The 24208-nt window shown below is 52.7% G+C and overlaps 1 protein-coding gene across 3 annotated transcripts in view; it reads left to right on the plus strand.

Moving 5' to 3' along the window:
- Positions 1 to 22965, plus strand: part of CPEB1 (cytoplasmic polyadenylation element binding protein 1) — a 32904-nt gene extending 9939 nt beyond the window's left edge. Inside the window, exons 2-11 of one of the 3 annotated variants that reach the window (XM_010188380.1) lie at positions 181 to 369; positions 15017 to 15243; positions 16746 to 16995; positions 17316 to 17429; positions 17534 to 17638; positions 18696 to 18832; positions 19982 to 20180; positions 21928 to 22022; positions 22211 to 22291; positions 22855 to 22965. In XM_010188380.1, the coding sequence (XP_010186682.1) occupies positions 181 to 369; positions 15017 to 15243; positions 16746 to 16995; positions 17316 to 17429; positions 17534 to 17638; positions 18696 to 18832; positions 19982 to 20180; positions 21928 to 22022; positions 22211 to 22291; positions 22855 to 22965 (1508 nt within the window). Of the gene's footprint in view, positions 1 to 177; positions 370 to 15016; positions 15244 to 16745; positions 16996 to 17315; positions 17430 to 17533; positions 17639 to 18695; positions 18833 to 19981; positions 20181 to 21927; positions 22023 to 22210; positions 22292 to 22854 lie in introns of all 3 variants that reach the window. The other 2 variants (XM_010188381.1, XM_010188382.1) reach the window with 2 other exon arrangements.
- Positions 22966 to 24208: the final 1243 nt, after the last annotated feature.

Below are 24208 nucleotides of genomic sequence, written 5' to 3' on the forward strand. Positions count from 1 at the left end.
GTGCTGGTTTCTGGACATATGGTAGCCCTCCCTTTTGGGGTGCAACTGCTGGTTGCAGAAGCTGTGGTGTCAGAGCGGCGCGAGATCTGACTCGGGGCTTAACGCTTCGGAAAACTCCTTTAAAAAGAAAAAAAAGCAGCCCTGAACTCTCAAGCTTCTGTTTGTTCTCAATCTGAGCAGACTTCCAGGACTCTGAAGAAGCAGTGGCAAGCAGGATGCTTTTCCCCATGTCCACGCAAGAGTCTTCCTGTGGCCTCCCAGACACCAACGATCTGTGCCTTGGCCTGCAGTCCCTCAACCTGACAGGGTGGGACAGACCCTGGAGCACCCAGGACTCTGATGCTGCAGCACAAACCAGTACACAGTCCGGTGAGTCTGCTGACACACACAGCAACAGTTGTTGGATACCTTTTATTTTTGGCTGTTTTAAAGCTAATGCGGAGTGATTTGCTTATGTAACAGGGTGCTGACAGTCACCAATGGGGGGATTCTCAACCTGTAATAATGCTTGTGTAACGTGGCAGTCAAGTTGGGGAGGCTGTGGCTGGCTGTGCCACAGCCCCCTCTGCTCTGCTGCCAGTTCACTGCAGACAAGAAGTGCCCAGGCTTGTGTTTTGCTAAGTACTGTAATGCTGGTGGAGGAAATAACCTCACTGAGAGAAGAGGAGAAATCCTCTCCCTGCATTTCGATGAGTGGGTGCGGGGGTGTGGTGCCAGGAGGCTGAACTTCACTCTGGCAGCCTGAGAAAATCCCCGGTGACAGGTAGCTCTGCAGGCAGGGGTGTGCATGCTTGCAGAGGGGACCCTCTCTCTGCCCAACTGCAAAGGTCCAGGCAGCACTGCTTCGCTACAGCAGCGATGCCTGCCTGACTCTGCCTGTGGGGTGTGGTAGGTGCAGCTGGTACCTGGCTAACAACTTCAGCTGGCAGCTCACAGGCTGGGTGGAAGACTTGGAGGCATCCTTCTCCCACTCCCACATTGCACTAGAAATAGCGGTCTGCTCCCAGCAGTGGGCTGGAGGAGATGCAGTGGAATGGCTTCTTGCTTTTAACTCTTTTGGTCTGGCACAAACCTATGTGATCGGCAGGGTGTGGGTTTGCAGCTATGTGCTGCTGACTGGCTTGCCCTTCCCCCTCAGTCCTCTCTGGTCTGGTTTTGCAACTGGGGAGTTCTTGAGGTGCAGGAGTGATGCAGGATTCAGTTAACCCTTCCAGAGACACCAGCTTTCTCTGTCAAAATCCCAGAAGGAGAAACGAAGGGGTGCTGCATGCACAAACTTAATGCATCTTCTTGGCCTGGTGCTGGGGCAGAGGGGTTAAACAGAGGGAAGAGTTAATTTCCCAGCCTTTGAGGACTGTAAAAACCAGTTTCACAAATGCTGGTGTTTGTTCCAGTATCAGTCCATGGAAAGATCTAGTGCTTTGGCAGAGTTTGTACAAGTTCAGCCTGGTTGCTACAGAAACTCATCCCTTTATAGCAGCATGCTGCTGCTTTGTTAAAAGGGTAGTGCATCTCTGTGCAGACTTGGGTGACACAGGAGGCCCCAGGTGTAAAGTTGGTGCTGACAGGAATGCAGATAGATTCTGGGGTGACCTGGGTGCTGCAGTTCACCCACATAGATGTTTGGGGGAGTGAGCTGGTACTGTTGATCATCTCTGATGTCCAGGGGATGCTACCCTCAGGATAGGGAGATCTTCTGGGACACAGCTGTGAATGTTGCTGCATGTGTTGTAAAAAATCACTTGTGGGGGAATGGAGTTTAAAACAACAGCTTCATCAGCACAGCTCACTTGAGTTTCTACATGGAATTTCTGTAAGACCTGGCATGCAGGCTTTGGTGTGGGCCCTAGCACAGGCACTTGGGGTCTGCTTGCAGTCAGGCTGTAGTAGCTTTATTAAGTCTTGCTCTGCTCCAGCACATGGCCCTCGGCTTCCCTGAACAAACCAGGGAATACTGCTCTCTTGATATCTGTCCTCTTTTTGTTGCAAGATGAAACCTTGAAGCAGGAGGGAGAAATGAAAGTTATTGGTGTGCACTGGGCTGGGCAGGTGCCTTAGAGCTGTGCACTGAGCCCTTTCTGGTTACTAGCAGACTATGGGCTGTTGAACCTGTTACAGGACCTTAATGTAAAGAGCATGCTTAAAGCTGGCAACAGCCATGCTGGACAGTGGTGCTGCTGCTGCCAGCCTGGGGTTCAGAGCTCAATGGTGCTGCAGCACAAGGGCTGTCACGCAGAGGCTGCTGCTCTGTGTGGAGGTCCCAGCCCCACCTGATCTGCTGTAGCAGTGCTCTCTTGGCCGGCTTCCTGCCAGGCAGTCTTGGCAGTGGCACTGATGTCTCTGCAGCGATCCGGCAGGCAGGCAAGCAGCTCTTGCAAAAGCCCGTGGCAGGCTTTGTACCTCACAGGTTGGGTGCTGGGGATGAGTAGACCTCAGACATGGTGGTGGTCAGGTGCGCTGTCAAGAGCGGAGGGGCTTCAGGTTTCAGGAGGAAGATGAATTTGGAGAGGATTTGAAGGTGCTCTGGTGACCTCCCTGCTCACAGAGGGTGTATCTGGTGTCAGGTGCCCCTGCTGACTGCAGTGCATCCTGCTGGAGCTCCTGCTTGCCGCAGAGGCCTGGGAAGAGCGATGAGAAGGATCTGTTTGCAGGCACTGCCCTGGCCTTGGATGGTCTGCACCCAGTGGTTACTTGTGGTGACAACTGCTGGGAGATAGCACTCAATATGGCTTGGAGAGGCCTGTTCCTCACCTCTTGCTCCTTGTACTCCCCTCGGTATGCAAGGGGAAGGTGGCTGGGGTGTAAAACCAGCCCAAATACAGCTGTGCTGCTTCTGCAGAGTAGTTTCAGGCCTGCAGAGGCTGTGCACAGGATCTAGCACTGCATAGCTGGGGGTGTCATGGTCCTGAGACTCTGTTCTCCCTCTTAATCACACCCTCCCTTCCCAAGTGAGTGGCAGCTGGGCTAGGAGTGCTCCTTGGCCTGGGCTGCTGTTACTTTCCTGCTCTGAGAGCTGTGGGCATGGTGTACGCTGGCTGGAGAAGTGAAAGGCTGGCATCTGTGCACAGCTGTGGTATTGCTTCTGCCTGCCCCTGCCTCTCACATTTGCAAAGCCTCATTTTTTTACCTCCATGAGATCCCTGGAGCGGCAATGTGGAGCTCCTTGGGAGGGGAGATCTTGTAGTTCAGGAGCACCTTCTGAAAGGCTGTGAAATGCTCTCCAGGTGACGGAGGAGTGCTTCTGTCTGAAAGCTGTACGAATCTGAGTCAGTAGATGCCGATGCTTCCAGGTGGCCTAGCTCCGCTGTGACAGAAAGAGGGAGGACACAGAGGATGCTACAGTGTCTGGGTGCTCCTGATGCCCAGTGCTGAGGCCTGGGAGGCTGCAGCTGGCCTGGCCCCAAGGGCTGGGGTCTCTGTCAGGGTCTCCTGAGAGCAGCTGAGGCAGTGTCAGTACTGGGCTGTCTCTAGGGGCTGGGGAGGGATGGTGCTGCCAAGCAGAACTGTTGTGCTGCTGGCACCCAAGCATTTGGAAGGTTCCAGCAGTGACTCAGCTGCATGGACCCATGGGGAGGTGGCTGGAAGGGCGGAAATGCGAAAAAACTAACAAACGGGCTAAAAATATTGCTGATGTGGTCCCCTGCAGTGCCTGTGCTTGAGTACTAATGAGCTGGGACCTCCTTGCCTGCCTGTGTAGTCCCTGCCAGTGTGGAGCTCTTAGCCTGGGAAGGACCTTTGGCTGCAAACCCTCCCAGTGTCACCTTGTGCTCCCAGGGTGGTGTCACCATGCAGCTTGGTGCAGTGGGATCAGGTGCCTGTCACCGGTGGGGGCCATGCCAGGGAAGGCCGGAGAGCAGCGAGGCTGCTAGTCTGTATGCCCTAGTCCTGTCTATGTCCCCCTTCCCAAAGCCTGCCAAACCCCTTGCACCCAGACACTTATTTGTAAGGGGTTTTCCTTCTAGGTCCAGCACCGTAACACGCTGAGGGTGTGTGTTCGGCCCTTGAGAGCGTGCCAGATGCAGTGCTGGTCCCTGAAGCTGATGTCTGGAGAGAGCCTCTCTGGGAGGCAGCAGCTGCTGCAGGCTTGTGCTGCCTGTGTCTATTGGCTGTAGGACTGAACTGCTGTCTCATAGCAGGGAAAGCATCTAAAACCTGCTGCTGCTGCTTGATCTGGCAGGCTGGAAATACTTAAAGTCCCAGGAACCTGCTCTGTGGCCCAGGGAGGGGCTCTTGCAGGAACTTGGCCTTGAACACTTCCAGTCCTGCTGTCCCCAGCTTTATTTCTTGAGGCAGCATTTCCCCGTCTTCACAGTAGCCTCACAGTAGGTAGATGCTTGCATTAAAACCTTCAAGTTCATCCCTCTGCAGAGGCAAGGAGGGGTTAAGAGGCAGTGGGGTGGGACTGCCCTTGATGGTATCCTTTACCTTTGCTGCCCTGTTCCTTAAGGAGCTCAAGCAAATGGGGTCTTGATCCAATTTTTGTCTGGAGAACAGGTGACAGCAGTACACAATCAGATCTGTGTTTGGATTTTGGGTCTCCCTGGCTGGTTTTTGCCTGTGTGCCACTGCTTGGTCTGGCTGGTGCGTCCTGCCCTACATTGAAAGGCTGAGGCTAACCCTATGTGGGACAGTCAGACTTGCCTGCTGGGAAATCATCCGAAACCCAGTCTGTTAACACTAAGTTTGTGATGCTAACCTGCAGGGGCATTTTCAGAATGATCAGCTCCTCTTCTAGAGAGGACATCAGCCTCTCTAGGTGAGCCCAGCCTGAGCAGGTGAGCTCTTCCTGTTGGTGTTGGATCCGCCGTGCTGGATCTGCCTCTCTGCTTGGTGTGTGACCTACTCACCACTCCCCTTCTCATACACCCCAGGATGCCATTGGCCTTCTTGGTTGCAAGGGCACAGTGCTGGCTCATGGTCATCCTGCTGTCCACCAACACCTCCAGGTCCTTTTCTGCCTGGCAGCTCCAGCCACTCGTCCCCAAGCCTGGAGCGTCCATGGGGTTATTGCGACCCAAGTGCAGGACCTGGCACTTGGCCTTGTTGAAGCTCACACAATTGGCCTCAGCCCATGGATTCAGCCCATCCAGGTCCCCCTGCAGAGTCTTCCTACCCTCAGGCAGAGCAACACTCCCTCCCAACTCAGTGTCATCTGCAAACTTGCTGAGGGAGCACTCAATCCCCTCATTCAGGTCATTGATAAAGATGTTAAACAGGACTGGCCCCAAAACCGAGCCCTGGGGAACACCACTTGTGACTGGTCACAACTGGATTTAGCTCCATTCACCACAACTCTCTGTGCTCCCATCCAGCCAGTTTTTCACCCAGCAAAGCGTGTGCCCGTCCAAGCCTTGCCCAGCAGCTTCTCCAGGAGGATGCTGTGGGAGATGGTGTCCAAGGCCTTACTAAAGTTCGGTAGACAACATCCACAGAAGGTGGTTGCTGCCGAGGTGTGCCCTCAACTCTTGCATATTCCAGGAAAATCCCTCTCTTTGTGTTAGAGGAAAGTTTTGGAAGATCTCTTTGATAGAGAAGAGCTCAGCATCTGGATAGCTCTTACTGAAGTATCCAAGAAAGATTTTTTTTCTTCGGCCCTCTAATGAAAGAGGAGCTTCAGGTCCAGGGAAGGGAGCACTTCACCCTGACTGAGACACACTTTGTTGGAGTTCATCTGCTGCCTCACGTGGATTTAAGCCCAAATCTGCCTAGAAGACTCAGTGAAAGGTTCCTTTGTCCTGCCAATGGTGTGGCTGGTTGTGCTGGAGCAAGGAGGCAAGAACACCTCTTGCTGGCCTCAGACCTGCACCCAATTCAGGCAAACAAGTAACAAAGACATGGTGATTTTGGTCGGGATCCTGAGTCCCCATGTTCTCAGTGTCCTTGGCTGTCTTGAAATGAAGATGGGCTTGCCTGGCTGTGTGCTTTAAACCTTGTCCCTCTGGAGCAGCCTGTCCTGTTGTTCAGGGCTTAGTGGAAGCATGAAAATGGTGGTGCTGACTGTGGAGGTTAATTATGATAATGTTGGAATGGGGAGAAATAAAATCTGGGGCCTGGCGTGACTTGCACAGTATCTCCTGCATGGTGGCTGTATTCCAGGAGTACCTGAGGTGTCGTTACTAAAAGCTTGCCCTGTGCCATCTTAGCTCTTGTAGGGCTTTTCTGAGGACATGCTTGGTGTGGATGCTTAATGGGTGCTCCTTTCATTAAGAGCTGCCTGGGCTCTGGGCTGACTGCTCAACTGCTGGCCAGGGCCAGCTGTGCTGGAGAGTAGAAAGCAAGGAGCACTTAATAGCCACAGCCTGCTTTTGTGGCAGCAGCGTGTGAGCCTTAACAGAATACGTATCAAACCTCTGAGTTTACAGTTGGTTTCTAATGGAAGTTGCTCCTAATCCACCTCTTAAAGCTTCCATTTAAGCAGCTTCTCCTAAACAGATTTGTTTTTGTTTGCTCTGATGCTGTGAAATAGAAGATGCAAATAGGTGAGTAACTGGAGCAGGAACCTAACCAGCATCTCTGCTCCTATGAGATTTTTGACTCAACCTTTGGAAGGGAGCCTTCGCAACCACATTGCCCTCCAAGAAGAGCACCTGGAGCTGCTGTTTGGTGCCTTTGACCTGCCCCAGGCAACTTTTCCCATTGCAATTGATCCTGGAGGTAGTGGCAGGGTGGTTTAGGTGTGTACAAGCTCTGGCCTGGGGTAAGATTCATTCCCAAAATTGTGCTGGTCAAATGAGAGTGAGTGCGGGTAGGTGTTTCTCCAACCTCTGCACCGCTAGATGGGTAAGCAGCTGATGGGACGCTTGCTGGGCAGAGCAGACATGAAAGGCTTTGCCGCATCTTCATCAGTGGTAACATAGTAGCTCTCTGGAAGAGGCACTGATTGCGTTGTTGGCTCGGTGCCTTCATTACAAATGCCAAAACACGTGCAGGTCTGAGGGCTTCCACTTGGAGCTGGGTAGGGGAACTGCCTGGACTTCCTCACAGCTTTTGGAGCTGCTCTCCCAGTGCGCTGGGGCTACCTGAAGGTAGGAGTGATCCCTGCTCCTCCCCTTCCCCAGCTCTGGTGGGACAGGCGCAGAGTTCAGCATCTGCTTCTGCCTTAGGCTTGAGTTTGTCCTTGGTGCTGCGCTATAGCCAGGCTGTGTAGCTTGGTATGCGGGGTGGCCTGTCACTGCAGTGACACTAGGGGCAAGGCTAGCGAGCTGCTGGGGTGTTTGACCTGTTTGTACAGCCGAAATCCCTCGAGCTTACTTCTTGTGTGGGACCGCTGTAAGGTGGCCTCCTAGGCACTCTGCTGTGCTCCTAACAGGCTGTCTTCCTGGGCTGGGAAAGTAGTTCAGGTTGGAAGGGATCTCTTGAGGTTATTGAGCCAGGCCTCCTTCTCAAAGGAGGGTATGAAAGCTGCTGGAGGTTAGGGAAGCTGCTGGAGGGTGGCAAAAGTAGCCAAAAAAATTTAATTCATGGGCTGCCTCAGTGTTCCCAGGACAAGGCCCATTTAAATGGGCACCTCCCCTGAGCTGGCTCTGGAAGGATCTGCTCCCCAAAGGTGCTGTGGTCCTTGAGCTGCCACCATGCAGCCGCTGCACAATGCCACTGTGGGGCAGAATTCACCGCCTCGCTGAGGGCAAGGGCAGAGCATCTCCAGCTGCTGTCACATCCTTCATCTCAGCACCTTGTGTATGTATCCTTGTCTCTGGGCTCGCTCGCCTTGTGCATGATCCCTTTGGCACTGGCAAAACAGCTGAATCACAGGTGATGTCTGTGCTGCTGCCAGCTTGGAGGCTGCTCTGACACAGCAGCATCCACTTGAGACGGCCACAGAGAAATGCCTAGCTTCTTGTCATTCGGTACCTGAGGTGCGCAGACCTCTGGAAGGAAACTGGGAAACCTGCAGCCATCACTGGTGGTGCTGGGAGTGCCAATCTAGCAACAGAATGTGGCTTTATGCCAGCCGAACGCCTTAGCGAGGCCTGTGTGCTGTTTCTCAAATAAGATGGCATTTGGGACTAAAGCCTGTCTTTTTTAGCTCTTCTGCTGCCTTGCCCAAAGGGGTCTGGCCATCAGCCTGCTCCCCCTGCCCCTATCTAAAGGACATACCTTCTCCTAAAGCTGGCGTCCTGCTGGACCCGACACCCTGCAACCTGCAGTGGAAATGAGTCACTCATCCCCGTTAACACGGAAAGTAACACATGCTGCGGAGTTTGCACCCTGGATGTTGCGGCAGATAATTGAGAGGAGTTTGGTACTTAAATATAGAAGTGTTTGTTCTTGAGGTTTGCCAAGCTGTAGCTTGTTGTGCAGAATTTGACCTGAATATGTTGGCTTTTAAATATCTCTGGGACTGATACATGTTAAACCCTGCTGTATTTCAATGTTCTGATCTTTTTAAAGACAAATGCAATTGTGGCAGTCTGCTTACTGAATACAATTACCTGTGCACTTCTAATCCTGAGTCAAGTTTTAGCTGTCTTCACTGACTTTCATATTTACCTTGAGCATCTGTTTTCCTTTTCCAGAAATGCTGTAGTAAATTCCCTGCCTTGAGAAGCAGCGAGGTTTGTTGTCAGCCAGGTCCCGCTCCCTTGGTGCAGGAGAACCTGTGCTCTACACATTCATGCAATGAGCTGCTCTGTTCCTAGTTCTGCAGCTGCTTCCATTTCTTTTCAGGGCATGCTGGGGGAGTGACTTACCATGTTGGTGCCAGAACCAAGAATAGACCTCAGGTGTCCTGACTCTAATTCTGTGGTTTGTCTGTGGGATCATGCTGCCTTTTTTTTTTAATTCCCCTGCCCACTTCTTAGCAAACCAGAAATAGCCACCTGAATATCCTCAGTTCTTCTTTGTCCCAAATGAAGAATCTGTCAGGGCAGAAGTTCCTCTTTCATAGTTCAGAAACATAAAAGGGCTGCGCCTTAGTTCCTATTCAGGTGGTGGTTGCTGCTGGTTTGATAGCATCTGCAGTGCTGGGAGCTGCTTTTGTGAAAGTTGGCAGTTGGCTCAAGATGGTCGAGGCTTCTGTCGTGATGCTTTGGAGAGGGTGCGTGCATCTGACTTCAGGTGGCTTTTCTCTTAGCAGCAGTGACTTGGAGACACTGGAGTGATGAGATTATAATGAAACAGGGAGGATTTGAGCTGGACAAGGCCTCTGGAGGTATCCAATGTGCTGCTCAGATGAGCTTCCAAGGATAGATCGCCTCCACCTCTCTGCACCCTGTCCCATGGCTGCTCCACTTAAGAGGAAGAAATTTTTGTGCTGCTTCTCTTGCTGCAGTTTTTCCATGTTTCCCTGTGCACCTGAGAGAGCCTGACTGTTCCCTGTAGCTCCGTGTGTTGTGTGTTGCCAGCCCCACATCTGCCATCACAGGTTTGGTTGGTGCCCCCTGTGTTCCCCATGCTGCAGCTGCACATGTGCTGACTCCTCGCAGTCATGGTGAGGTCCCATGGCTGCAGGCTTCAAATGTTAAAACTTCACTTAAGAGTGGTCTGGGGCATCGGTCAACCCTTCCCTTGCAGGGAGCAGGTTGGGGTCAACCCTTCCCTTGCAGGGAGCAGGTTGGGTTCAACCCTTCCCTTGCAGGGAGCAGGTTGGGTTCAACCCTTCCCTTGCAGGGAGCAGGTTGGGTTCAACCCTTCCCTTGCAGGGAGCAGGTTGGGTTCAACCCTTCCCTTGCAGGGAGCAGGTTGGATTTTAAGCAGCTTGGTGCTTGTGTGATGGAGGAGGAAACTCCCTCTGGCAGCCTGTCTGGCTGTGTCACTGATGAGCTACAGGAACACTGACTGTAGCTATAGGAGGTGGTTAAGGTGCTTGTTTGCCTTTCAGACATGCAAATGTTTCTCTTGCCATGGAGTTGCTTAGTGTCTGTAGGAGGTGCTGCTTTTTTGGCTGACTAAAACATTCAGCCTGCTCCCACCCCACCAGGGTAGAGTCTGGCTGGGCAGTAAAAACTGCAGACGAGCTGTTTTTCTGGAACTGCAGCAGGCTATTGTTTAGGACATCAGCCTTTTTTCTTGTTCTTTACAAGCTTATTTGACGAATGACAAAAGAAAATGCACTGTGTTCAGTCTCCAGGGCCTCTGTCACGCTGCTTCCCTCCTCCACCACCCTGCCCCAAATGCACATCTGACTCCGCAGCCTCTGGGCACTGCAGGTTGTCTCCAAGTGGAAACAGAAGTGTGGTGGCACTGAAACCCACCTCTTCTGCCTTACTTCCCTTGGTAAGAGCTTTCCTATCGATCTCCTCACTTCTGTGAGGAGACAGGGGCAAAAGGGGCGGACTTCCAGCATGAGTTGCTGGGTGAAGGGGAGGACTTGACAGTCTGCCATCCCTCCTGTGCTGAGTAATCCCCCAGCAGGCAGACTTCTGGTATCTCCCCCCAGGAGACTGAAATCTGCCTTTGTTTTGACCTTGCTGGTGGTCCCAGCCAGCAGAAGTGCCCCACTGAAGGGCTCAGCATCATGGACCTGCTCGTGTGAGTCCTGGTACCTTCTAAAAATGGCCTTTCTCCAGCTGCAGGGTGAGCTTTCAAAGGCTGAAATACGTAATTCGGAGCATGACTTCAAAAAGCACGAGCATGTGCCTATCTAACACCCTGTGCAGCTGCCAAATGTGGTGCTGAACTGCCTGGGCATTAAGTGTGTGGGTGCCAGATGTTGCTTGTAAGAATCGAGGGCCTGGCATTCTGATATGCTCACGTGAATTTTGTGTGTGCACATGGTGATGTGTGCTGTCAGGCTTGTGATGAGGCCGAGCAATGTGTCACCCTGTGGCAAATGCTGGTTTCTTCCTCTGTGGGGAAGCTTCCCCTAATGTGTGGAGAAAGATCTTGAGCGGCAGGACCTGGGAGGTGAGAGGGATTTTTTTAGTCTGGGAAAGACTCGGTTTCCAAGTAACTTGGCTAAAACAAAAACAAAGAGTGCGGGCACTGCTCTGCTGTCGTGCTGTTGGCTGCTTCTGCTGGGTGGTCTCCTGTGGACCCAAGCTAAAGCAGAAGTGCTTGTTCAGAAGACAGCTTTTTGGCAACTCCAGCTGTCAGGAATAAGTTCGGTGGATGCTTTGTGTGTAGTGCTGCCCTTATCTTAAGGTCTTATTTGAGGTATTAAAGTATCATTTGTCACTGGCATAGTGGTTAGGTGGTTTCTTTACCCAGAGCCTTTCCTTGAGCTGCCAGCATCGGTAACCCCAGTTCCTTAGGGCTCATTTTTACATCTATCTCTTATGAAATGGGCTTGGTCAAAGCTACCAAGAAGGTGTCATTCTTAAATGGCTGCAGATTATGCAGGGAAGAAAGCTATGTGCTTTGAGGTGCTGAAAATGTTAAATTGCAAGTCTGAAAGGCACGTGGAAGAAAAAATGCTGTTCTGAGGCTGGTGGGATTGGGCATCTTGCTGTGGGATGCCTTTGCCAAGGTGTGTACTGTGAATTTCAGTTTGTACAGTAATCTATTTGAGATTGGGTAAATTAATCTTAAACGTGGTAGCTCAGGTGTTGGTAACTGGATTCAAAAGATAGTTTGGGGTCTACAGGACAGAGTTGGCCACCACCAGTTGGGTTGCAATTAGCCACCCTCTGAGACCCCTGCTGTGCGCTCAGTACTGTGGTGAAGCGTCTGGCTTGGGTGAGATGGGCCCAAGGCACTTGCATGTGCTCCCTGTGGTGTCCTTAGGGGCCCCGGGATGATGCAGGGATTAAGAGGCCGTGTTGCAGCAGCATTGTCCCGGTAGTGTTTACTGGGGGAAGCTCAGCTCGGGAGGAGTGGTTGGGAAAAGGTTTGTTCTCTAGAGAGCGGCCCAAGTTGCTGGCAATCTGGAGGAGTGCCACGCTGGGATCGAGACTGCTCCACTGAGCTCTTAAATCTGTCAGCATTTGGCTGGTGTGCTCAAAGATGGAGCACGCTGGCTCTGAATTCAGTCGTTAAAGCTGCAGCAGTGAGTCAAAAGTCAGAGTGGAGTTTCTATTAAAAGCTCCCTTTTTTGCTGTCCCCCTGCAAAGGAGCGTTGGCATGTGCCTCTCCTGCAGCTCCTAGTGGAGGCATGACAAGTTCCAGAAGCTCTGCAAATTGCTGCCCTCTGGATGTCCGGCCGCTGTGTGTAAGCGGATGAGTGGGAAACGCTTTGGTCCTTCAGTTAAAATTTCCACCACAGATGTGAAAAATACTTAGCTGCTTGTGCTTAGGGTTTGTTTTTTTTTTTTCAGTCTGAGTTGTTACCTGGTGTTTGGTGCTTCTCTTTGGCACTGGAAATTGCTGACACATCTCATGTGCATGTTGGAGATGTCTTTTTTTCTCTTCTGCAAGCTGTCTGGTGACAAGGCCACCTTCCCTGTAAGAACTGTGGGTTTACTGAGTGGCCCAAATGTCTTGAGGGCTTTTTAGGTGGGCGGCCTTTGTCAGGCTCCTGTACCCCATCCCCAAGGAGGAGTTTTAGTGTGTAACCCTGCAGGCAGGGAGTTAGAGCAGTGTTGCGGGGGTGAGAAATAAGATCTGGTCTCTTGTGCTGATGTTTCCTAGGCTACCTGCGCAGGCTGGCTTCAGGGGACACAACCGGAAGAAACGCTGAGGCTTTTCTTCCTGCTATCCCTGTGAGTGGCTGTCGGTACCACGTGAAGCTGAGTCAGACCCGCTGGGGTGTTGTGGGGTCTCCAATGAGCTCAGTGGAGCCAGCATTGCCTGTGCAGACCTGTCAAAGCTTCTGGAGGGGATAAAATCCATCTCTCAACAGCTGGATGTCAGTGCTTCCAGGACAAGAGGTTGGGGGCCATTGTAGCTGGCAGGATTTTACTTGGTGGTAGGTGCTGAAACTCAGATGCCTAGACGGAAAATCCCTTGAAAGGCCAGTGATATTGCTGCTTGAATGCACTCATACTGGCCTTACTGGTTTTCTAGCTGTGGTGAGAGCTAAGCAGTGCTGGGGGCAAGTGCGTAAGCAGTGGCTGAGGCAAGCCAGCGTGGTGGCAGAGACGGAGGTGAAACAAATGTGGCACAGCACTTGGACCTCCTGACACCTCTGGGGGCTCCCAGTGAGCCCCCAAACCCTTGCTGATGATCTCAGATGGAGTTTTGATCCCACATCGTGGATTACCAGGCGATGAGGTGCAGGATAGCATTGCCTGACAGCAATCTGCGTGGCATTTGCTGCTGCAGGTCCCCAGGAATGCTGTGCACACAGGGTCAGTGCAGGGCTGCTCCCTGCCCAGCGTTACAAACCCACCCTACCCTGCCTGAGGAGGAGGACTTTGGTGCTGGAGCATTTTTTGGCGGTGAAGCTTGGGCCGTGGGATCAGCTGCTTTGCTTTGACTCTTGTACTGTTTAGTGACTAATCAGATTTTTGAGCCTGTTTAACAAATTCAGCTGTCTCCCTTGAACAATACCCTGGCTGTATTTTTAAACGCATCACGTGGCTTCAGAGAAGTCGGCAAACCAGCGGAGTGCAGCTTGCCTGGGCTGGGAGATGCTCTGCCCTGCTCTGCGCTGTGCCTAGGAGGGAGCGGTCTCCTCTCCAGCGCAGCTGTCTGCAGCAGCTTTCCCTTGGCTTTTACCCACTGCAGCCTGTGGTGCTGCTTCTCGAGCTCTGCCCAGGGTAAGTACTGCTGGGCCAGCAAGGCTTTTCGGCAGCTGCGGGGTTGGGGTGTAAGCACAGGTGCTCCTGATACTCAAAGGGCAGGTGATCCCTTCCCAAGTGTGGTCAGAGGTGAGTTTGCAGTCTTGTGCCGCGGCTGAAATGAGTCTGCACCTCTACTGGGGGAGCTTGCAGGGCTCTGCAAATGTGGGAAGATGCTGTGACTATCACTGACAGCTTCCGCAGACCAGCCCTGTCTCAGGATGAGGGAGATGCTTCACATAAAGGACCCACCTGTACCTGTCTGGGGTTTTTGGCGGTGGTTTGAGGCTTCTCCCTAGAGTTGGCAGGTACGCCGCTGCATAATGTGGTGTGGGACTGGTACATCCCAGCATCTTGCTTTGGGCATGCTTGGAAGCTTCCTCTGGTGCTGGCACTGAGTTGATACTGGTATCTGAGCATAGTGCACTCGAATATGATGGCATTTTTTTACTTACCTGGTTTGGGCAGCATTTTAGATGATTAATCCTCTTCTGCACAAAAGCTGCTGAAAATCTGAATAAAAACCTTGTGGTCCTGGCTGGTTGAGATTAGGTGGGGCTGGAGGATATCGACTGGGTCCCAAACTTGCTTTGCTGAAAACTGAAAGCTCCAGGGCAAGCTGCCTTGTTTTGCAGCCTCTGAATAATTAAAACCATTTCTGAGTGCGTTGCTCTTTTCATTTGGTTTGGGGACACATTCAGCTTGCTGAGACTTGCTCCTCTTTCAATAGAGCTGGCTGGTGTCGTGCCCCTGTGGGATCTCCCACGGCTGAGCCTGCCCTGCACTTCCCTTCCTGGGTGGCAGCTGGCCCCACATTGCTGACCCATGGAGCAGGATGGGACTTTTGTGACCCCCTCGGTGGCCTGGTGCTCTGCTTGGGGAGGGGTGGCTCAGTTTGAGGAGAGGAATTTGCTTCCCTTGATCCTTCTCAGTGGGAGGAAAACCTGCTGCTGTGTGAGGGAAGCAGTCTGGCGCGTACTTGTCTGTCGGCTCTTGGGCAAAGGCCTGACCAGACAGGCTTGTTGTGAACGTGTACTGGGGACAGCAGTCACCACTGACTGGGAATCATCTCCTTTGTCTGCAGGCCAGGCTGGCATGTCGCTGGCTGCCCATGGCCGGCTCCTGTTGGGGCTCACGTGTGTGGCCTCCCATCTCTGAGCCTGCTGGTGGGCCAGGCCCGCTCTTCTCAGCCTGGCCATTGGTGTGTGCCACAAACACTGGTTGTGGGCCCAGTCTGTGTCCCTCCCATTGCTACAACTGTGTGGGTAATGCTGGGTCCCAGCTTGTTCCAGCACTGGCAGCAGAAATGCTAATGTAACACATGGACCTGTCTGGAGCATTTGAGGTCCATAACTGGGAGCTGAGAGGGAAGGGGCTGCATCACACTGCAGCACCAACGGGTTCTTTCTCTGTTGCAGTTCTCAACATGCTGAGTAACCCTCTCGGGAACGTCCTAGGGAAGCCCCCGCTGGGTTTCCTGCCTCTGGACCCCCTTGGTTCAGACCTGTCGGAAAAGTTTTCCACGCAGACGCTGAGGACTTCCCGCCTGGATTCCCGTTCCCTCCTGGACTCCCGCTCCAGCAGCCCCTCAGACTCAGACACCAGTGGGTTCAGCTCTGGTTCCGACCACCTCTCAGACTTGATTGTAAGTTTGGGCCTTGCACCCGCTCTGTGGTTCCTGGTGCCTTGCTGCATTTCTGGGGAGCATGGGAGAGCTGTGGGGGGCTGCAAACTGCAGCCCTGCCTGCTCAGGAAGGGGAGTGCTAAAGGGAGCCCACACTGACTTAGCAAAGTTCTCCTGCAGCCCAGGATTTGGAAGAAGGGCTGTTCATGCAGCACAGACTGGCAGTATCTTTTTTTTCCTTCTAAATAATATTTTGGCCTTTTGACTCAATGCTTGCAGCCCTAATGGATTAAAGTAGCTCTTGGAGGAGTCTGAGTGTTTGAGCTGGAGTGTGGCAGGAAAGTGTGCCCTGATCACAGCAGGGAGGTGGTCGATCAGCACAGCGCCTCCAGGCTCCAGCCTGGGCTTCTCAGGAGCTCCTCTCTGTCTTTCACTGCCCTTCCAGTTTGCTGACTAATTCTTCATCTCAGGGCTGTTTCTTCTAGAACAAACTGGGTCTAGCCTGCTCCTGTTCCCTAAAGCACAGCTAAATTTGGAAGCTGGCGAGTGTCTGTCTTGCTGACCCAGTCTGTGCTGCAGTGGGAGCGGCAGCTCTGGGTGCCAGCAGGACAAGCCTGGCTCTGGCCAGCGCTGCGGGTGCTGCTGTGGGGCTCATCCTCAGGACTTGAGGCTAAAGCTGAGCTGCTCCTGGCTCTGCTGTGATGCGGCTGTGGCCTTGACCCCCATGTTGGGGTAGGCGTGAAGGACACAGTTGGTTTGATGTGGAGTTAATTCTCTTACGATGCACCCTGGAGAGCCAGCATCTTGAGCAGGGCGTGCTGTAAGTGGCTGCATCAAGGCTTTGTGCTGGCCTTGTTGGTGAAGGTCAGGTCTTCCCCAGCACGGCCTTGGCGTGGGCGGCTGTGCCGCAGCAGCGTGTGGCTGGATCTGCAGAGCGGCTGGCACTCAATAAGCCACACAGAGCGTCTTGCATCCCTGCTGGTTTATTAATCTGTGCTTTTTACTCCTTCTGCTCTGGGAGAGGCATGTTAAACCTGTGAGCAGTTGGAGCTGCAGCCAGCTGAGCCCCCACCCTGGTTGGGCAGGCCTGGGAGCTGGTCTGTGATGGGTGCTGCCAGCAAGCCCTGCCTGCTGCAGGCAGGGCCTGAAGCAGAACATGAGGCTCCTCCTGGGGGTGGCAGCTGTCCTTGAGGTCATGCAGGCAGAGGGTGACTGTTGGCTTTGCAGTCTGCAAGACATCTCCTGCTTTACGATCCTCGCTGCTGATAATCTGGTATGGGAAATGGCTGCAGGGGCAGGCCTTTCCCAGGGGAACTGTGGTCCTATCAGTGCCAGCTCTGGGCTGCTGGGACCAGTGAGGCAGCTGCTCTCCTGCCTCTGCCAGACCTCAGAGGATCTCAGGAGAACAGGAGATCACCAAGAGCCTCTCCTCTTGCCTGGTAGGGCCCCAGTGTGAGGTATAGCCTCCAGTATTATGTGCTCTTAATCAGAAGCTGGGTTTTAATGTGGACTTTCTCTTGCAGTCAAGCCTTCGTATCTCCCCGCCTCTGCCCTTCCTGCCCCTCAGTGGGGTGTCAAGAGACCCCCTAAAGATGGGAGTGGGATCCCGGCTGGATCAAGATCAAGCTGCCCTGGCTGCAGTCACTTCCCCTCCAGCCAGTGCATCAAAAAGATGGCCTGGAGCATCTGCGTGGCCTTCCTGGGATCTCCTGGACTCTCCAGAAGACCCCTTCAGTATCGAAAGAGAAGCCAGGCTTCACAGGCAAGCAGCAGGTAAGTTGGATGGTGGGTCTCAGCGGGCTTCAGTGCATGGATCACAGTGGTCCTGTGCTTTTGGGAGGGTATGTAGGCAGCTTCTGTGCAGATAACTTGGCTGGACATGAGTTTGCAGCAGATCAGACCTTTCTCCATGCACAAGCCTGACTGTGGGTCTGCCCAGTGACAGAAAAACAGCCAGAATGTATGGGCAGTTGCATGCTGCTGCTGCAGCTCTGCTGAACCTGTAGCTGTGGAATATGGGGATTTGCTTGGAGACCTACGGGAGAGCGGGAAGTAAACAGTCCTGTACTGAGTGTGGGTTGTGCTTGTCCAAGCTGTGAATGAAGCGACCTGCACCTGGAGTGGGCAGCTGCCTCCCCGAAACTACAAGAACCCCGTTTACTCCTGCAAAGTGTTCCTGGGAGGAGTCCCGTGGGACATTACGGAAGGTGAGCAGCCCCTGGGCCTGTGCTGAAGCCTTGGGTTTTGCTATTGGGAAGGTATAGGGTGGTGCTTTTTGAGGGGATGCTGACTTATCTCCTTCCATCTGTAGCTGGACTGATCAACACCTTCCGTGTGTTTGGCTCCCTGAGTGTGGAGTGGCCTGGTAAGGATGGCAAACACCCACGCTGCCCTCCCAAAGGTAATATGCCTAAAGGTAATAGCGACACGGTAGGGTTACTTTTTTCCCCATGCTATGTTACAGCACGGATGCTGGGATGGTACAGCTGCATGCTGGTGACTGGATGGTATAGAGCACCCTAGGGTAAATGTCCTGCTCTCACTTGGGTCAGCACCAGGATTGCAGAGCACTGCCACCTCTAACCTTGCTGTCCCTGCTATCCCTCATGGGGCTGGGCAGGAGTGTGGGGTGGGGGAGATCCTCTCTGGTGCTTCTGGAGCCCTGTGTGGGGCTGTCTTGCTCTGGGCGATGGCCACCAGCCCCCCCTGCGAGCGCCAGCACCCAAAGTATACGCGCTCTTGGCATAAAGCGTGCGCAGCCCATGTGAACGTGCATCTGCAGCGAGCTGGCAGGCTGTGGGGGCTGTGAGCCGAGCAGCCTCTGGGGCCTAATGCCAGCTGAAGTGGCTGGGCTGATGCGCTGTATAAGCAGTGAAGAGTTATGGGGTGAGGAACGATGGGTTTGTAGGCTCAGTGGTGCCTCATGGTGTCCTCCAGTCACCAGAGTACTGTGAGGTACAGAGCACTGGCACTGATGGAAATGACTTTTTTTCAAGCCCTCAACTTACACTTCTGAGCCAAGACATCCAAAATGTGAGGCAAAGTCTTGCTTTCCTGCAGACCATGCTGTGGCCAGGCAGGTGGTGCCCGCTTGCCACATCTAGATGTGACTTTGTGGGTGGGGGACAGTGTCTCAAATGGCACTGACGTGGACAGCCTGCCCCCTCTTGTGCCACACTGTGCTTGTGCTTTTCCAGCATGGCCAGGATCTGTGTCATGCCTGGATCTCATACATAGGGTCTGGGGGGCAGCTGCTGCAAATTGCTGCCCTGCCCTAGAAAGGATTGGGAACAGCAAGTGACATGTCATCCAAAGTATCTACAATGCATCTGAGAGTGATTTTTGTTTTGGTTTGGGTTTGTTTGTTGGTTTTTTTCTAAGGTTGGGAGGGTTGTTTTTTTTTAAAGCACTGGGATGATATATTTCTCCTTTCTACACTTCTAACTGCGGTTTCTTTCCCTTTGCCTCTAAAGGATATGTCTACCTGGTGTTTGAGTCGGAGAAATCTGTGCGTGCTCTGCTCCAGGCGTGCTCCCAGGACCTGCTGAGTCCCGACGGGCTCAGTGAGTACTACTTCAAGATGTCCAGCCGCAGGATGCGCTGCAAAGAGGTGAGCAGCCCTGCAGGTGACAGCAGGGGATGCTGGTGAGGCCCCTGGGGACAAAGGGGTGTGCAGTGTTACTCTGCTCCAGGAAAGCCAGGCTAAAGCAAAGGAGCAGAAGTCAAACTGGCTCTTGGCTGTCTTTAATTGATGTGTTCCTGTGGTAGGGCCGGACACAGGCAAGGAGGGGAAGGGTTAGGTTGGTGTTTGTGTCCTTCACAACAGCTCATGTCGGGAATTGTGACCTGGAGCTCCTGGATCCGTGGGAGACCCTGACTTCATGAAGCTGAGCAGCTTCAGCTGAAAAGGAGCACAGAAACAGGGATTTTTACTGCTTTGTGCTTCTTTGAGCATGTTTTTGCTTGTGGAGACAGACTTTGATCCCTTTTGGTGCTTTATTAGACCTCAGCTGCTCACAGAACAAATGGCTTTCATTCTCACTGCAGGCAGGTATTTTAGATCCACAGCTGTAACTGCAGCTGTTCCTCTGTGCAGCCTTGGCTGCCTGACCTGTGCTCTGGAGGGACTGAGGCTGCCAGGTTGGCCTCCCAGTAAAGAGGGACCTTAGCTACAGACCAAGTACTGCTGCATGAGCTTGTGGAGCTCAAGAATTGAGATTCGGCTCTTATCTAGACAGGCACAAACTTAATTGTACTCCAGACAGCTCTCCCAGTGTCTGGCTGTTGGCAGCGCTTTTGTGCTTGGTGATTTAGCTCTGGCAGAAGTTTCTCCTCTTTGGAGCCTGGTATCAGCTGTCTGGCAGATAGAAGCTCCTGTTGACGTTGGCAGCGGGTGGGTTGTTTCATTGATCTTTTCTAACAGGCTTCTGCACAGGGAGGTGTCTGACAGGGCTGTAAGCTTCAGTGCAGACAGTAGGTAAAATCCCCTTGTGCATGCATTGTTTCCTGGCTGCCACCCCTGAGGGACCGGTGTTTTGGGTGCCAGTTTGGCTGGAAGCAGCGTGGTGTGGTGGTTGGTTTTATTGCCTGTGGGCTCTCCAAAAGTGTCTGGAGCCCCAGAGCTGTAGTGCCCTGGATGTGGACCCTGAGCAGCAGGAACAAAGCAGTGTTTGCAGGTTGGGGGTGGAATCTTGAGGAGCGGAGTGGCATGTGGCTTTGCAGGCCCTTGGCCAACTGCCCTGCTTATTTTTGGTTTCAGGTGCAGGTGATCCCATGGGTACTGGCAGACAGCAACTTTGTGCGCAGCCCGTCACAGCGGCTCGATCCCAGCAAGACAGTGTTTGTGGGGGCTCTGCACGGGATGCTCAATGCCGAGGCCCTGGCAACCGTCATGTATGACCTGTTTGGAGGGGTGGTCTATGCTGGCATTGATACGGACAAGCACAAGTATCCCATTGGTAAGTGGTGATCCCACCAGGGTCAGCAGTCACCCGTGGTGTGCTCTGAGCAGGCTGTGGCAGCACCCCTTGCTCAGTCCCTTGATGGTGAGGACTGCCCAAGGCTGGTGGCACTGATGTAGCTGAGAACTGGAAGGTCCTAGATCATTCCAGAGCAGCTTGAGGTTTTTAATCTCTCTTTATGCGTTGCCGAAGGGTTTTCTGCTCTTGTTCACTGCTGTGAAATGGTTGTTAGATGCTGCGTTAGCTCTTCAATCTCCAGAACAGAGGTGGCTGTGAGTCTTACCCTGGCCCTTGCTGCCTGTCAGGGCAAACACAGACAGTAACACAAGTGGAGAGGTTTCCTGGGTGTGCTGGGGGCTGTCTTGCCCACCTCTGCTCAGGACATCAACCTTCCTCAGGTCAGAGAGGCACTGGGGATGGTGAGCAACTCCTGGACTGCAGTCCCCTCTTCTGATGGGGCTGAGACCATGAATGTTTGCTGCCCTGAACCTTGACCTCTGGGCAGGTAGACCCACTCTCCTCTTGCAGGTGCAAAGGATGAAGTCTCTCAGATGCCACCTTCCAGGCAGGGCTGTATATTTTTGTCCTTGAGGGGACAGTCCCAAGGGGCTGGGAATGGAAGTAGGAGGCTTTAAGCAAATCCTTAGCTCCTGTAGGACCATGGATGAATTCTCACACACCAGGTTGCCCCATGCTTGCACTGTGAGCTCCTAGAGCATGACCTTAAAACTTCCTGTGGCTTCATGTGGTTGGAAGAGACCTCTAAGATCATAAAGTCCACCTTAAATAGGTGAGATGTCTGGCTCCCATCAGCAGACTGATGGTTCCACCTTTGAAGTTGTCTTAGAGTTGCAGCAATTAACACAGTTTTGGTAACTAAACTGTGCTGTAATCTTGTTCAGTATTGATGGAAGCATCTCCTGGGCTGAGGTATTGCCCTGGGTTTGCTTGGTGGCTGCCCCTGCCTTGGTAGAAGGCTCCTCAGGGGAAGCCCTGCCTTGTGCCGGTTTTCCTGTGGAAGGTGAGCTGGGCCAACAGAGAAAGCCATTGCCCAGATGGCTTTTGGGGGAGTCCCACTAAGAGATGGAAGTGATCCTCTGAGAAGAGGAGGGACCCCCTGAGAAACCAGAACCAGGCTTTCCAGTTCTTTCCTGCAGGGCTGCTGTGTAACAGCCAAAGCTCCCCTTATGCTCAGTAAAGAAACTCATAGATAAGCACAGATGCAGAAACTCGCAGGTAAGCACAGATAAGTTCTCCTGGAGCTTAACAAAACTTGGCTGGAAATGCATGGTGCAGGACTGGCAGTGAGGCTGCAAAATGTGAGGCTCTGGGATGAGTGGGAGGCTTAAAATAAAAGCTGCTGAGCTATCTTGGCACCAGCTTATTTCAGGTGCCTTCAGTAGCACCCTGGCAGCCTCCCTTCAGTCCTGGGAGCACTGTTGCCCTTAAGCTCACCCCCTTAACCAGCCTGGGGTTGTCTGTAAAGCACATGGAAAATGTCTGGGAAAACCCTTTCTGCTCCCACCTGCCCGCTGTGCTTTTGTTCCTGGGGGCAAGCTGTGGGTATGATCTCCCTGGGGGTTCCTGTGAGGCTGTGGGTATGATCTCCAGCTGTGGGTACAACCTCTGATGACTGAGCTGTGCTGGGGAAGGGGTGGTGCTGGCAGCAGCTCCATCTCGGCCCCCACTGGTCCCTACCATAGGTGCCGGCTCAGCCTAACGCTTATGGTCTGGCTTGTCCCAGGGTCTGGCCGTGTCACCTTTAACAACCAGCGCAGCTATCTGAAGGCAGTGACGGCTGCATTTGTGGAGATCAAAACTACCAAGTTTACTAAAAAGGTGAGTGAAGCTTATGGGGAGTTGAATTGGTGTGTAAGGGGTGGTACTGCTGAGAGCACCACCACCTGTGGTGGAAGCAGGAGGACGTGGTGAACTGCTCCACCAGCTGAGGGGTGCTGATGCTGCATTTGGGTGGTGGGTCGGTGTCCCCAGCACTGCTCTGTGTCCACCGCCTGGTTCTCACGCAGGTTCAGATTGACCCATACCTGGAGGACTCCATGTGCCAAGTCTGCAGCACCCAGCCCGGCCCCTTCTTCTGCAGAGACCAGGTGAGGCTTTCCTGTATGCCAGGGGTTGACCCTGAAGGGAGACAGCTGCTCCACGAGCTGTGATGAGCTGGAAATTGGGGTGTCCTCACCCTGCCATCAGTCCTGGGGCTGCCTGCAGTGAGCAGAGGTCAGCCAAAGTTTCTCAGCCAGAGTCTGGAGGTTTCCTGCGGAGTTTGGATGGGAGATGAGCGGCTCTGATGGGCGAGGTGGCAATGGGAGATGAGCGGCCCTGATGGGCGAGGTGGCAATGGGAGCACAGCAAGCACCGGCAGAGCCTGGCTGCTGTTTCTACCTCAGGCCAAAAATACCAAACTGCCACCAGAAGGCTGCTTCTTGCCCAGATCCTGATGGGTTTTTTTCAACCCTTTTTGTACGGGGAAGCTCAGCACAACCCTCACACCATGCCCTCCAACAGCATTGCTGGAATTCCTTCCTTCAGAGATATGCCATGGCATGGGCTCACGGGCTGCAAAACTGGAGAGAGCGAGGGGGTGGGAAATGCCGCTTCCCCAGTGTCCTGGAGACCCCCACCCCACAGCATTCCCCCTCTGCTCTCCCCGCAGATCTGCTTCAAGTACTTCTGCCGCTCCTGCTGGCACTGGCAGCACTCCATGGAGGTCCTGCGCCACCACCGCCCGCTGATGCGCAACCAGAAGAACAGAGACTCCAGCTAAAGGGGCTGCCCGTGATTTATTTCAGGGTGGGGGGGCCACCGCAGGCGCAGGAGAAAGTCCTTTTGTTAACCTGCCCAGGGGAGAGCGCAGGAGCGTGCCTGCTGGCGCCAGACCCAGGCTGGGAACGCGCTTCCTGAGGACTAATGGGGGAAAAACCGAAAAAATCTTACATTCACGTTTGCACTTGCTGGTCTTCTTATTTTTTGTTTTTTATTTTTTGTTTCTGCACTAATGCACAGTGAATTTTGTCGGGTTTTGTGTTTTGGGGGGGATTTTTTGAGGGGGAGGGGAGCGCCCCTCAGGCGATTCTGCAGTTCCCAGACTTTGGTTCCTAGTTTGCTGATGAGAAGCAAAAAAAACAACAACAAATAGTAATAAAAAAGGGCCACGTGTTGAGAAGGTGTTTATGCAGATGCCTTCACCTAGGTTTTTTATTTATTAAAGGCGCTTTTTTACATTCCTTGCAATACTGATGGTAATAATGCAGGTCTCATTGGCTCCATTTTTTTGCAGTTGCCATACAGTGCCTTTCCATTCATTTAACCCCCATCTGAACGGCATAAACTTGAATGTTCAGCTGGCGTTTTTTACTGTAACAACAAGGAGACTTTGCTCTTCATTTAAACCAAATCATATTTCATATTTTACGCTCGAGGGTTTTTACCAGTTCCTTTTTACACTCTTAAAACAGTTTTTAAGTCGTTTGAAATGAGAGATTTTTTTCTTTCCTGGCAGCTTTTAACATTATTGCAATTTGTGTCTGGGGGCTGCTGGTGGAAAGTTGTAAATCGAGGGGTTTGCAACAGAACTGGATGGGCTTTTTTGTTTGTGTTTTTTTTTTTTTGGATTTGAAACTGGACGGGATAACTGATCTCTGAGCTGCTGTATATAGTTTTAAATAGTTTGTTGCACTTTTTTAAGTTGCACTTAAGGGGGGTTGATAGAGGTTTTTAATCACACGAGTCACAGGACTTACCTTTTTTCTTTTGTAATAGCTAAAAAAGGGCTGCGTGTCGGTGGATGGATGAAGGTTCATGGGAGCCCTTTCTCTTAGAGGGGACAAGTACTTTTTCCTTTCCTTTCCGAAACTTGCGGAGTTGAACGGTGCAGTCGACTAAAATGCTGCTGCTGGGATTTGAGAACTTTAATTATTTCTGTTGTTTTTACTTTCCCCTCTATTGGAAGCTGTGTGCCAAAGAACCAGTGTCATAATTTCTCCCTCTTTATTTTATTTTTCTTTTTT

The sequence above is a fragment of the Mesitornis unicolor genome, unplaced genomic scaffold (genome assembly GCF_000695765.1).
Source record: "Mesitornis unicolor isolate BGI_N332 unplaced genomic scaffold, ASM69576v1 scaffold25887, whole genome shotgun sequence".
Lineage (NCBI taxonomy): Eukaryota > Metazoa > Chordata > Aves > Mesitornithiformes > Mesitornithidae > Mesitornis > Mesitornis unicolor.